The sequence below is a fragment of the Balaenoptera acutorostrata genome, chromosome 3, assembly GCF_949987535.1.
Source record: "Balaenoptera acutorostrata chromosome 3, mBalAcu1.1, whole genome shotgun sequence".
NCBI classification, from domain to species: Eukaryota; Metazoa; Chordata; class Mammalia; order Artiodactyla; family Balaenopteridae; genus Balaenoptera; species Balaenoptera acutorostrata.
The window spans coordinates 134,650,202-134,663,010 of NC_080066.1; the positions used below are offsets into that span (position 1 = coordinate 134,650,202).

Consider the following 12,809-nt stretch of genomic DNA (forward strand, 5'->3'; position numbering starts at 1 on the left):
AGGTGTTAATAAGAAGTCTGTTAGGACACTGCCATTTTCATGGTTCTTCAGTGCAGTGAGAAAAGTAAGGCAGTGTAGTATAAGTATAGCTAATGTAAGGTTGCTACCCTTCTGAAGAACAGCCATCTTTTCATCTGAAATTATGGTATTTTGATATTAAATGGTAATAATAAATGGTGGTTATTTATTTCTGTACTTGGGGAAATAAATTGTCTGCAAGATTATCTAGGAACCACTGGAGTAAAAGGAAGAAGGAAAAGGGTTAAGTTTGGCGAAGCATATACAGGAAAAGCTTCATAAAGAGGAACGTGCTGTGTGTGTCTCTCTCTCTCTGTCTTATTTTTCTCCCCCCCGCACCCCCCCCACTTTTTTTTTGGTGAGTAGAGTTTTGAGATATGTAGGTGTTTATCTTTTGGGATTGGGAGAAATTCTAGGTAGAGAAAGAAGCACGAGCACAGCAATGAGATATAAACAGAATAATACATTAGAGAAACAATAAGTAGTTTGTTATGTATAAAACATAGTGTGGGACAGGTAAGAGAGAAGAATCAAGGAAAATTCAAGTTCTTTGCGTGGGTCCTCCATAGACAGATCCTATTGCCAAGGTAAGGAGTGCAGGAGGAACAACAGGTTTTGGAAGAAAGGTAATGAATTCAGTTTTGAAATTGTGGACTTTGAAATGCTTCTGTGACAGTTAAGTAGAGATATAGAGTAGGCAGTTCTCCACACAGTTCTGTAGCTCTACAACGATTTCTGGTCTAAGACCCTATCGTTTTTCACACTTGCTCACATTTCTGGTACCTTCTAAACAAACAACCCTAAACTTCTTCAACTTGTCATCTTTTTCTAGCCACTGTCCTCTTTCTCCTCCTCCCTTCCCAGCCAGGCTTCTTAAAAGTGGTTTGCATTTGCCTTCTCCTCTTAGCTCTTTCCCTTTTATGCCTCAGATGATTGCAGTCTGATTTTTGCCTGTATCCCTGTACTGAGATGGCCTTCTCCAAGGTCACTAATTACCGCTTCAGCCCCCACCTCTGATCCCCCCAAGTCCTAAAATCCAGGGAACGCATTTCCGGCCTGAGTTAACGCTCTCCCTGCAGTGTTTAGCAGAGTTGGCCAGGCCTTCCTTCTTGACATCTTCTCCCTTGGCCCCTGTGACCTTCTTGTCTAGTTATCTTCCAGCCTCTAACTTCTAGAATCAGTTGTTATCAGTGTACATAGTCTATAGGGATTATCAACCTTAAGTAAATCTTTTTTTTAAATTAATTAATTTATTTATTTGTTTTTTAGTTTTGGCTGCGTTGGGTCTTCATTGTTGTGAGGGGGCTTTCTCTAGTTGCAGTGAGTGGGGGCTACTCTTCGTTGTGGTGCGCAGGCTTCTCATTGCTGTGGCTTCTCTTGCTGCGGAGCATGGGCTCTAGGCGCGCAGGCTTCAGAGTTGCGGCACGCGGGCTCAGTAGTTGTGGCTCGCAGGCTCTAGAGCGCAGGCTCAGTAGTTGTGGCACACGGGCTTAGTTGCTCCGCAGCATACGGGATCTTCCCAGACCAGGGCTTGAACCCGTGTCCCCTGCATTGGCAGGCGGATTCTTAACCACTGTGCTACCAGGGAAGTCCAACCTTAAGTAAATCTTGATTTACATTGAAAAAGTACAAAATTTCTTTTTCTTATTCCTTACCTATAAATATTGTATGATTACCCTATGACTTAAAGGGAACTAAGGACCTCTTTTCCCCCTCATGGTGGATAAGGGGTTCATTCTGACATTTTGCACTTAGGAATAACAAATTTCAAGATAGGACAGAGAAAACTAACTTGTTTAGAAAACATGCCTGATTAAGATGTGCAGAACTGTGGTGGTTTCCTGATCGCTAACCTCTATGGACACGTACTTAGACCTGCTATAATGTCACATCTGGCTCTTGAGCAGGACTGCCAATAAAAAAACTCCACCAGCACAAAGCTGTCCTTCCTGCAGCACAGTTCCACAAGGCTGGAAACACTGAAAAAGAAGAACTGTTACATCATGAGCAAACAAATACAGGACACTTGTGAGCTAGAATGTGTGAGGAAATCCATCAGTCTGTCTTTCATGCAGAAAAAGTCTCAAATAGAGACCGCCCTGTAAATGTTAGAAGCAAATGAAAAGATACCCAGTAAGTAGAAGACCTCTCTGCTATGTCCAACACACTAGATGCTAACAGTAGCATTACTGAAGTACGTGAAAAAAATTTTAAGTGTGCGGACCTGTAGCATGCTTACTGAAGTATTTTAATTTTTCAAATACTAATGCATATCATTCTTTTAAAAAAATTTTGTTTATTTTATTTATTTATTTTTGGTTGCGTTGGGTCTTCGTTGCTACGTGCAGGCTTTCTCTCGTTGCGGCGAGCGGGGGCTACTCTTTGTTGTGGTGCGCGGGCTTCTCAGTGTGGTGGCTTCTCTTGTTGCGGAGCACGGGCTCTAAGTGTGAGGGCTTCAGTAGTTGCAGCACGCGGGCTCAGTAGTTGTGGCTTGTGGCTTAGTTGCTCCGCGGCATGTGGGATCTTCCCAGACCAGGGATTGAACCCGTGTCCCCTGCATTGGCAGGCGGATTCTTAACCACTACGCCACCATGGAAGTCCCTTTTTTTTAAATTGGAGTATAGTTGATTTACCATGTTGTATTAATTACTGCTGTACAGCAAGGTGATTCAGTTACACATATATATACATTTTTAAAAATATTTTTTCCATTATGGTTTATCATAGGATATTGAATATAGTTCTCTGTGCTACACAGTAGGTTTATCCATTCTATGTATAAAAGCTTACATCTGCTAACCGCAACCTCCCACTCCATCCCTCCCCCAACCCCCTCCCCCTTGGCAATCACCAGTCTGTTCTCTGTGTCCGTGATTCTGTTTCTGTTTCATAGATAGGTTCATTTGTGTCGTATTTTAGATTCCACATATAAGTGATATCATATGGTATTTGTCTTTCTCTTTCTGACTTACTTCACTTAGTATCATAATCTCTAGGTCCATCCAAGTTGCTGCAAATGGCATTATTTCGTTCTTTTTTATGGCTGAGTAGTATCCCGTCGTATATATGTACATCTTCTTTATCCATTCATCTGTTGATGGACATTTAGGTTGTTTCCATGTCTTAGCTATTGTGAATAGCGCTGCTGTGAACATAAGGGTGCATGTATCTTTTTGAATTATAGGTTTGTCTGGATATATGCCCAGAAGTGGGATTGCTGGATCATATGGTAATTCTGTTTTTAGTTTTCTGAGGAACGTCCATACTGTTTTCCATGGTGCTTGCAGCAACTTACATTCCCATCAACAGTGTAAAAGGATTCCCTTTTCTCCACACCCTCTCTAGCATTTGTTATTTGTAGACTTTTTAATGATGGCCATTCTGACTGGTGTGAGTTGGTACCTCATTGTAGTTTTGCAATGCATGTCATTCTTTATCTATCTTCTATGGGGAAATAAGAAGAACGTTTTGCTGGGAATTGTACTCAGTAGAATAAAATTCATTTGTTTAAACTCTGGAGTGGTAGATGTCATTAAAGGTGTCTAACCATAACATTGAAATAATATTCTGAGCAATAATTGTGAGATTGTAAAAGGTTATTTCATTTGATGTGTAGATGGGTAGTTTAAAAATGCAAGTCTTTATTTTCACTGCTGTACCTAAGATGCCTGGCACATAGAGGAGGAAGGGTGAACATCTGGAGACCTGATTTACTTGAAAATAAAGCAGAGAATCAGTTTTAATCTTAGTTGTTTAGCTCTGTTTACTAGGCGTGGGTTGTTGGGATTGCTTTGTTGTTATTTAATGTATGTGAGTTTATGATGCTTCCATGTCTCCAGGGTAGAAGCTTTAATGACATTAAAAGTAAGTACTCAGGGACTTCCCTGTTGGCTCAGTGGTTAAGAGTCCACCTGCCATTAGCCTGACACTTGGTATTTTTCTTTGTCTATAATTGAGTAATTAAGAGACTGAGAAGCTGAGCAGAAAACAGTAGCTGAGAGGCTGAGAATTTAAACAGAGCTTTTGAAATTTCTTAGGACAGGTGGAACCAAAATACTGAGTCCCATTCTTCCAAAGAGTAGAGAATTTGACAAGTATCAGATGATTTTTGTTAGGGATTTCTGAAGAACTATACTTCAGGAATAATGATAAAAAAGAGCATTACACACACACACACACACACACACACCATTAGTTCCAGAAGGAAAGCTGAGAGAGAATGTTGTAACAGTAATACTTTAAAATACAATAACCAAGAATTTTCCGAAACAGATAAAGGATCTGATGCCACAGACTCAAGAAACACTACAAACCCCAAGCAGAATAAATACAAAGAAAATCATTATAAGCACATCATAATAAAGCTGCTGAAAAACAAAAACAAAAAACAAAACAACAAAAAGAAAAAAAAAAAGAATCTGCCTGCCAATGCAGGGGACACGGGTTCGAGCCCTGGTCTGGGAAGATCTAACATGGCGCGGAGCAACTAAGCCCGTGCGCCACAACTACCGAGCCTGTGCTCTAGAGTCCGCAAGCCACAACTACTGAGCCCATGTGCCACAATTACTGAAGCCCGCACGCCTAGAGCCCATGCTCTGCAACAAGAGAAGCCACCTCAGTGAGTAGCCCGCGCACCGCAATGAAGACTAGCCCCTGCTCACTGCAACTAGAGAAAGCCTGTGCACAGCAATGAACACCCCACACAGCCAAATAAATAAATAAAATAAATAAATTTATTAAAAAAAAAAAGTAAGTACTCAGGATATATTAGTTGAGTTGAATTGACTTAAAGGGAACTAAGGACCTGTTTTTCCCCCAGTGGTGGATAAGGGGTTCATTCTGACATTTTGCACTTAGGAAGAACAAATTTCAAGATAGGACAGAGAAAACTAACTTGTTTAGAAAACATTCCTGATTAAAATGTGCAGAACCGTGGTGGTTCAGGAATTCTGCTGTCCTTTTGTAAGCAGCTGCCTTGTGCAAGGTGACACACATAGCATTTTTGGAGGAATTTGTGAACCTCTCTTCCCTACAACCTAAAATTTTCAGCTCCCAGTACTCCCTCCGGTTTTATTATCCGCATGCATGATCTCCTTGTATATAGTTCTTCTTTCTCAGGGCTGCTTCTTCAAGGTTTGTGGCTTTTCTGCCCTAGGGTTTCTCTTGTTTTAATGGCTCAACTCATTTGACTGTAGTCCTTTTTTTTTGCAGTTTTTTGCAAGGCTATCTCTTGTGCTGTGCTTTACTTGGCTGTTACAGCTAGGCACGTAAGGGCAGGTTGAGAGAAATCACATCCATGCTGTCTTGCTTAATTTGGCTTCTGAATTTTCTGGTTTATGGCTGTGTCCCAGTTTTGTTAATGATCTGTTATTGATCTGTTAGATCAATAGATATAAGATGCCATTGTGTTCACACTGAATTATAGAAGATTAAGAAAATGTAAGAATGGGAATTCTATTTGCAAAGAAGTGGGAAGAACTAAAGGGAGACATTCTCTTGTCAGTCTATTAATGGAAAAGTTTATGAAAGATTGTAGGGAGTAGAATTTTAGATTCTGTAGTTCTTTTTGTTAACTTACTAATTTCAGAGACATATTATGTTAAAGTATGAGTAATATCCAGTGGTGAGTAGACTCTGACACTCCCTATTGTAGTCAGATGTACAAAGTCTGTACACAAGTCTTGTATGCAGCTCTGAATCCCTGGAACTCTGATTCTTTTTACAAAGCAAACACACTGGGTAGGTTTCTATGTTCTGTAAGTTGAGTTTTTTAATTTTTTTTTAACGTTTATCCTTCCATTGTTCTTTTTTTAGTGTAAGTAAACCCATATATATAGATATTCTCTCCTGTGAGATAAACAGTAACATACTATATATACTTCCCTCCACCTTGCTTTTTTCATTTAACAATATATTCTGAAGATTGTTCCACGATAGTGCATGCAGATATTTTGATATGGCTCAATTCTTTTTTAAGAGTTACAGTACTTCATTATAAAGTATTCCAGAATGGCCATCATCAAAAAATCTACAAACAGTAAATGCTGGAGAGGGTGTGGAGAAAAGGGAACCCTCTTGCACTGTTGGTGGGAATGTAAATTGATACAGCCACTATGGAGAACAGTATGGAGGTTTCTTAAAAAACTAAAAATAGAACTACCATACGACCCAGCAATCCCACTACTGGGCATATACCCTGAGAAAGCCATAATTCAAAAAGACGCATGTACCACAATATTCATTGTAGCTCTATTTACAATAGCCAGGACATGGATGCAACCTAAGTGTCCATCGACAGATGAATGCATAAAGATGTGGCACATATATACAATGGAATATTACTCAACCATAAAAAGAAACGAAATTGAGTTATTTGTAGTGAGGTGGATGGACCTAGAGACTGTCATACAGAGTGAAGCAAGTCCGAAAGAGAAAAACAAATACCGTATGCTAACATATATATGGAATCTAAAAAAAAAAAATGGTTCTGAAGAACCTAGGAGCAGGACAGGAATAAAGAAGCAGACATAGAGAATGGACTTGAGGACACGGGGAGGGGGAAGGGTAAGCTGGGACAAAGTGAGAGAGTGGCATGGACATATATACACTACCAAATGTAAAATAGATAGCTAGTGGGAAGCAGCCGCATAGCACACGGAGATCAGCTCAGTGCTTTGTGACCACCTAGAGGCGTGGGATAGGGAGGGTGGGAGGGAGACGCAAGAGAGAGGATATATGGGGATATATGTATATGTATAGCTGATTCACTCTGTTATAAAGCAGAAACTAACACACCATTGTAAAGCAGTTATTCTCCAATAAAGATGTTAACAAAAATAAAGTATTCCATATTTTATTCATTTAATCCCTTATTGATAGATATTTGGGTGGGTTCCAGCATTTTAATATAAGTAGTGCTCTAAACATACATCTTTTCACATTTTTTTGCATTTTTGCCAGTAATACAATAATATTAAATCATTTTCTGGGTTCCTTTTTCTACTTTTTTTTATATGCCTTGTATATTTTTTCCTGTCCTATCTACTTCCAACTTTTTTTCCTTGCCTCATGTTTTGTGGTTCTTTAGTGACATAGACGAAAAAGTATGTGTGATTTTAATATATATGTATACATATACATATATATATAATTTGTATTAATAGAGTGTTCTTCTTCAGCTATTCAATAGTTAATCAAGAAAAATAGCTAATGAATTTTCCATTCTTGAATTAATACCTGATGTTGGGCACTATTTAAAAATTTGAAATCAAATTCTGTTCCAATTACCTATGTGGAATTCCTGCCAATTAAGATTTTTGCTTAACAATGATTAGAAATTGCTCTATGTTGCTGCTACTGTACATGTTTGGAATCTGAGACTCTGTGTACATACTACTGAATAGTGAGAAGTAAAGTGAAAAGCTCAGCTTTTGGTGTCCTATAGAGCAGCGGTCCCCAACCTTTTTGGCACCAGGGACCTGTTTCATGGAAGACAGTTTTTCCACGGAAGTGGGGGTTGGGGGGGATGGTTCAGGCGGTAATGCGAGCGATGGGGAGCGGCAGATGAAGCTTCTGTCTCTCGCCTGCTGCTCTCCTCCTGCTGTGCAGCCTGGTTCCTAACAGGCTACGGCGGACCGATAGCGGTCCACGGCCCGGGGTTGGGGACCCCTGCTGTAGAGCATCTGCTGGTGTTTATGTATCTCCTTCCAACTCGTACTCTTGATCACCTTTTAAAAAATACATAATGTATCAATAAAAATTCCTATTTGCAAACAACAGAAATCACTCCAAGGACACTGAGTAGCTTACAGAGTTGCCAGTAGGTTTGGAGAGCCAGAATCAGAGACCAAGGCTGTTCAGCCAGGAACAATGACCAAAACCATGCCCTTTTGCTCTGGTAAGTACGCCATGGCCACTGAGCACTAGATGTTGCAGCTTGCACTGCCAGCAGTATGAGACATTGGATACTGCTGCCCTTGAACTTAATATTGCTACAACTGCAATGAGCAAGGGAAAAAATCATATAGGTGGCACATAGTAAGTCCTATGTAAGTGTTAGGTAAATAGGCAAAACTATATAAGATAATTTGAATGTCTGCTTATAACTTATATATCCACTTAATCAGGTTTACTTAGATTGTAATATATTTTAGTATGCTGAAAGCAAACAAATGAATGAGGGCTTCACTATTAAACCCTCCATGTTTTGGAATCTCCACTCTTTCCTTAGGATATTTTGCATATTACATGGGACATTAACTGTGTGACAAGAGTATATCAGTGTTGTCAATGAGTATGCTAATGTTAGTAAGGCTCAATTTCTTTTTAATATTTTTCCTGCTCCACTGATCATCTTCTGGACCGCATGGGTTGTATGCATCCACTTTTAGAGACAGCTGTATTACTTCTTGTAGTTAGGATTATATACACTGTTAGAGTGGTAGGTTATCAATAGTGAACTGTATTTCAGTTTTTTAAACTTATGTGGGAAGAGTCTTGAAGTCACCAAAAAAAAAATCTTTATAACTTCCAAGAATAAATATAAAATAATGTAAATTAGAGTTTACTGACAGTGCTTCAAAATTGTGTAGACATTGAAGTTTGTATATCTTTTGTTTTAGAGACCATTTCCTTCATTTATAGGCACATATCCTTTAATGAGTTCCTTTAACTGTCGTCAGCCTGGCCAGCATCCAAAAGGAAGCTTTTATTACTGGCTATGTATAATAGTAGTAGAAATAGCATTAGGTAATTTTCTTCTCTTTGTCTCGTTTGTTTTCCACAGCTGGCATAACTTTGACAACAGATTGCCTTGAAGATAGCCTCCTTACTTGCTACTGGGGGTGTAGTGTTCAAAAATTATATGAAGCTCTGCAAAAGCACTTTTATTGCTTCCGAATAAGCACTCCTCAAGCATTAGAAGATGCTCTGTATAGTGAATATCTCTATCAAGAGCAGTATTTGTATCCTTTTATCTGATATATCCTTTAGCACATGAAAATTTTAGATATTAGCCTTTTTATGGATAAAATAGTGTTGCTAAGTTATTATTTATCCCCTTTGGTATATTGTTGTATTTTTGCTTATAGTGGCAATTTATCTTTACATCTTCAAAAAGTATTAAAAAGGACAGCAAAGAAGAATTATATTGCCAGTTACCAAAAGATACTAAAATTGAAGACTTTGGTACAGTGCCCAGATCTCGCTATCCATTGGTAGCGCTGTTGACCCTAGCTGATGAAGATAACCGAGAAATTTATGATATTGTAAGTAATTTTAAAATTCTGGAAACATTACTTTTAAGTGATTTGGATGATGGGTCTTAATTATTTGGTGAAATAGAAAAAGGTTTATTTTAATTTCTGAGGATATACATTTGGCCTGGACACATTTTTTTTTTTTGGAAAATGAATACATGGGAAGTACACCTGTATGCGTTTTATATGTGTAATGCTCCTTCAGAGCATGACTTGTTTTTTTTCCATATGGATTGCAAGAATATGATTTTATTTAGAAAATGAAAGATAGAGTTGAATTACATTAATTTCATCATCCTATATTCTGTCATTTTTGCCACATAGAAGAAGGTCTGTTAGGAAGCATGTTTATTCCTAGCATTTTTAGCACTGAATAAATAAGCATTGTAATGATCTGAAGGGCTTGATTTTAAGACAGTATCCACTCTTTTCTTTGCATGCTTGCAGTCATCTTGTTTCTATCATAGCCCCTGCTGCACCTACATCTTATATGTGTTTGGTCCCTATATTTTCAGTAATTATTGTAATCTCCTTTTCTCATTATGTGCTAATTATTTCTTTAGTCTGGTAGTTTATCCCAATTAGGAAGATAAAAGCATGTTAGAGATCTAAAAGGCCCTGAGCCTGACATTCCTATAAGTATGGTAGAAGCTTGTACATGAAATAAACTTTTGGTGAAATCCTATCATGATATGAATGGCTTTATATACAATTTACTACTTTTCTGAAGTGCATGAAATAGATATGTTGATGAATAAAGATATGGTAACATTTTTATGACACTTTGTAATATACAAAGTACATTCGCTACCATTAACATATTTATTCCTTCCAACAACTTTGTGTGTTAGGGCATCTGTCTTATAAACACTGAAAGAGACTAAAGAAAACTCCCAGGCATTCAGGAAATAAGAGATGGAACCAGGGCTCGATTCTGAGCCTTTGTAGTCCTGTGGCAGTATGCTTTGTTTTTAACAGGAGTATCTCACCAAAACCAGCACACACTGAGCTTTGGAAGGTGCACACCCTGATTGGGAGATCTAGACCCTGCTCAATAAGTTATGCCTCTGTAGTTTTTTTGGGAGCAGGGTTAATTTTATCAAATTGAAGTTCCATTGAGCTGAAGTCAGTTTGTTTTTTCCAAATAAAAGTCATACTAACAGCAGTGTATTTCCAGAACCTAACAGAGTGCCTGAAACACAATAGGTGCTCAGTGAATTTGATAAGTGAAAAAAAAGTCATACCAAGCAATGTTAGTGAGCCACATAGAGCCTCACAGCCAAGCTGCTGAATAGTCCATAGGAGAGCTCTTCTGGCTGTCTCCCTTCTCCCTCCCTTTGGCCCTCCCACTCTTTTCAGCTGAAGATAAATAAGACCTATTAAGTTGGTGTTTGATATGTCCAGCCTTTCTGTCCTTCACTCTGCCTACCTGGGCAAGATAGCCCTTCTCTCACCACTGTGTCCCCCATCTCTTCTAAGCTCCCCTACTTCTTTCCTTTCATTCGAAACAGAAAGGGTCAGATCTGTCACCTTCCTCTCAGCTTCCCCTGTGGTTCCTTTCCCTCTCGCTGCTGGTGCTCTTTGTCAACTTGAGTACTCAGACTCTTCCTTATTTTCTAACTTTCCTCCTCAGTCTAAACAGAGAAGGAGTGTGAGAGTGTGTGTGTGTGTGTGTGTGTGTGTGTGTGTGTTTGGTGTTGGGGGGTGTAAAATACATAAAGTTGACCATTTTAACCACTTTTCAGTGTACAGTTCAGTGGCATTCTAAACAGCGAAAGATTTGCTCTCAGGTCCCTGATGCAACTGGAATGAAGTCTACTGGCCCAGCTGTGGTTGGGGGAGGCTTATTCCCACAGGGCAGACAAAGTACCTGGTTCTCAGGTCCTTTGTATACACCTCCCTGCCTGGGTCCTTCTCTGTATCTTCTGTTCTTATCAGTAGGTTCCCTTCTTTTTTTCCTGTTAATCCTTGCTTCTCGCTCTCTTATCTCTCAGGTGGGGCCTAACATTGGCACTAAAGCATATTAGTATATTTTGTATGAATGTTCTCTGTTCTTAATTTTAAAAGCAAATTGGGCATTTGGTTTTTCAGTATTTTATCTGGGGTCAGAAATTCTAAATCTAAAAAAGAAATTTTTTAACTCTCTCACTCCTATCGTAACAGTGATAAATTACATTCAGATTGTGTAGTTAGGAACCAGTTTGTTATTTTAGGTAGATAAGGAAAGTAGGGATTGTCACTGCAAGATCTTGAGTTAAATTTTTTTTCATTTTTACTAAATTATACTAGTTTGTTTTCTGTACTACTCAAATGATACATGTTTGTGGCAGGAAATAGAAGTAGAAAATCTAGATAAGCCAAAAGGGAAAAAAGGAAAATCACCTGTATTCTATCATCCAAAGATAACCACTGTGAATATTTGTATCTTTCTAGACCTCTATGTATGTAATTTTGAAACAAAAATAGGATCAAATTGTCCATACTATTTTGGGATCTGCTTTCATTTAATAGTATGTTTTAAACATCTTTTCCATATCAAATGTAAATCTACAACTATATATATATTCATAACTAGCATGATAGTAGCTTCAGAGGCTTTTAATGTTAAATTAAATGGCAGGATTGTTAGTAGTAGGTGATAACATTACTATCTTTTACCAATCCTGTCGTTTTGATTTAGTATTAAAAGCCTCTGAAGTCACTGCCAAATTAATAAATCCTTATGAGGCTGTAAAGGATATTGTATGTTTACAGCCATAATAGGGTTGTTGTTTTTTTTTTAACTTTCTTTATGGACATAATTTCAAAAATTTGCAAAAATAAAAAAGTAGAAGAACATCCATATACCCTTTACCCTGATCTCCTATTGTTAATTGTTAACATTTGCACCATTTTCACTATTTGCCCACATATATATTTATGGGTGTATGTGTATATATATTTTTTAATGAATTGAGAATAAGTTGTATACATGATGATTCTTTACACCCAAACACTTCAGTGTGTATTTCCTAATAATAAGGATATTCTCTTGTGTAACTACAATATGGTTATCTACTTTATAAATCTAACATTGGTATAATATTTTATCTAATCTATTATAATATATATTCCAATTTGTCAGTCTGTCTAACAGTATTCTTTACAACATGTTTTCCCCTCCAGTACAGATTCTAGTCTAGAGTCAGGTGTTGTATATGTCATGTATCTTTAACCTCCTTTAATCTGAAACATTTCCATAGCCTTTCTTTTGTCTTTTATGACATTAGCATTTTTGAAGAATAGAGTCACATGCACACACTGTTTTTGTAAAGTAGAGCATTTCTCATTTTGTCTGATGTTTCATCATGATTAGGTTGGAGTTGAGCATTCTCAGCCAGTGTACAACGCAGGTGATTATGTGTGCGTTTCAGGGCATCGCCTATAGAAGAATGGGAGGTTCTTTACCCTCATTGGTGATGTAAATTTTGATCTCTCAGTCAAGGTGTTATCCAATTTTCCACTGTTGCCTTTTTTTCCCTCCCTTGCAAGTAA

At 38.1% G+C, this 12,809-nt stretch overlaps 1 protein-coding gene across 1 annotated transcript in view; it reads left to right on the plus strand.

The window, feature by feature from the left end:
* Positions 1-12,809, plus strand: part of CGRRF1 (cell growth regulator with ring finger domain 1) — a 28,627-nt gene that overhangs the window by 12,412 nt on the left and 3,406 nt on the right. The window contains exons 3-4 of the mRNA XM_007192884.3: positions 8,804-8,981; positions 9,137-9,284. Coding sequence (XP_007192946.2) covers positions 8,804-8,981; positions 9,137-9,284 — 326 coding nt within the window. The remainder of the gene's footprint in view (positions 1-8,803; positions 8,982-9,136; positions 9,285-12,809) is intronic.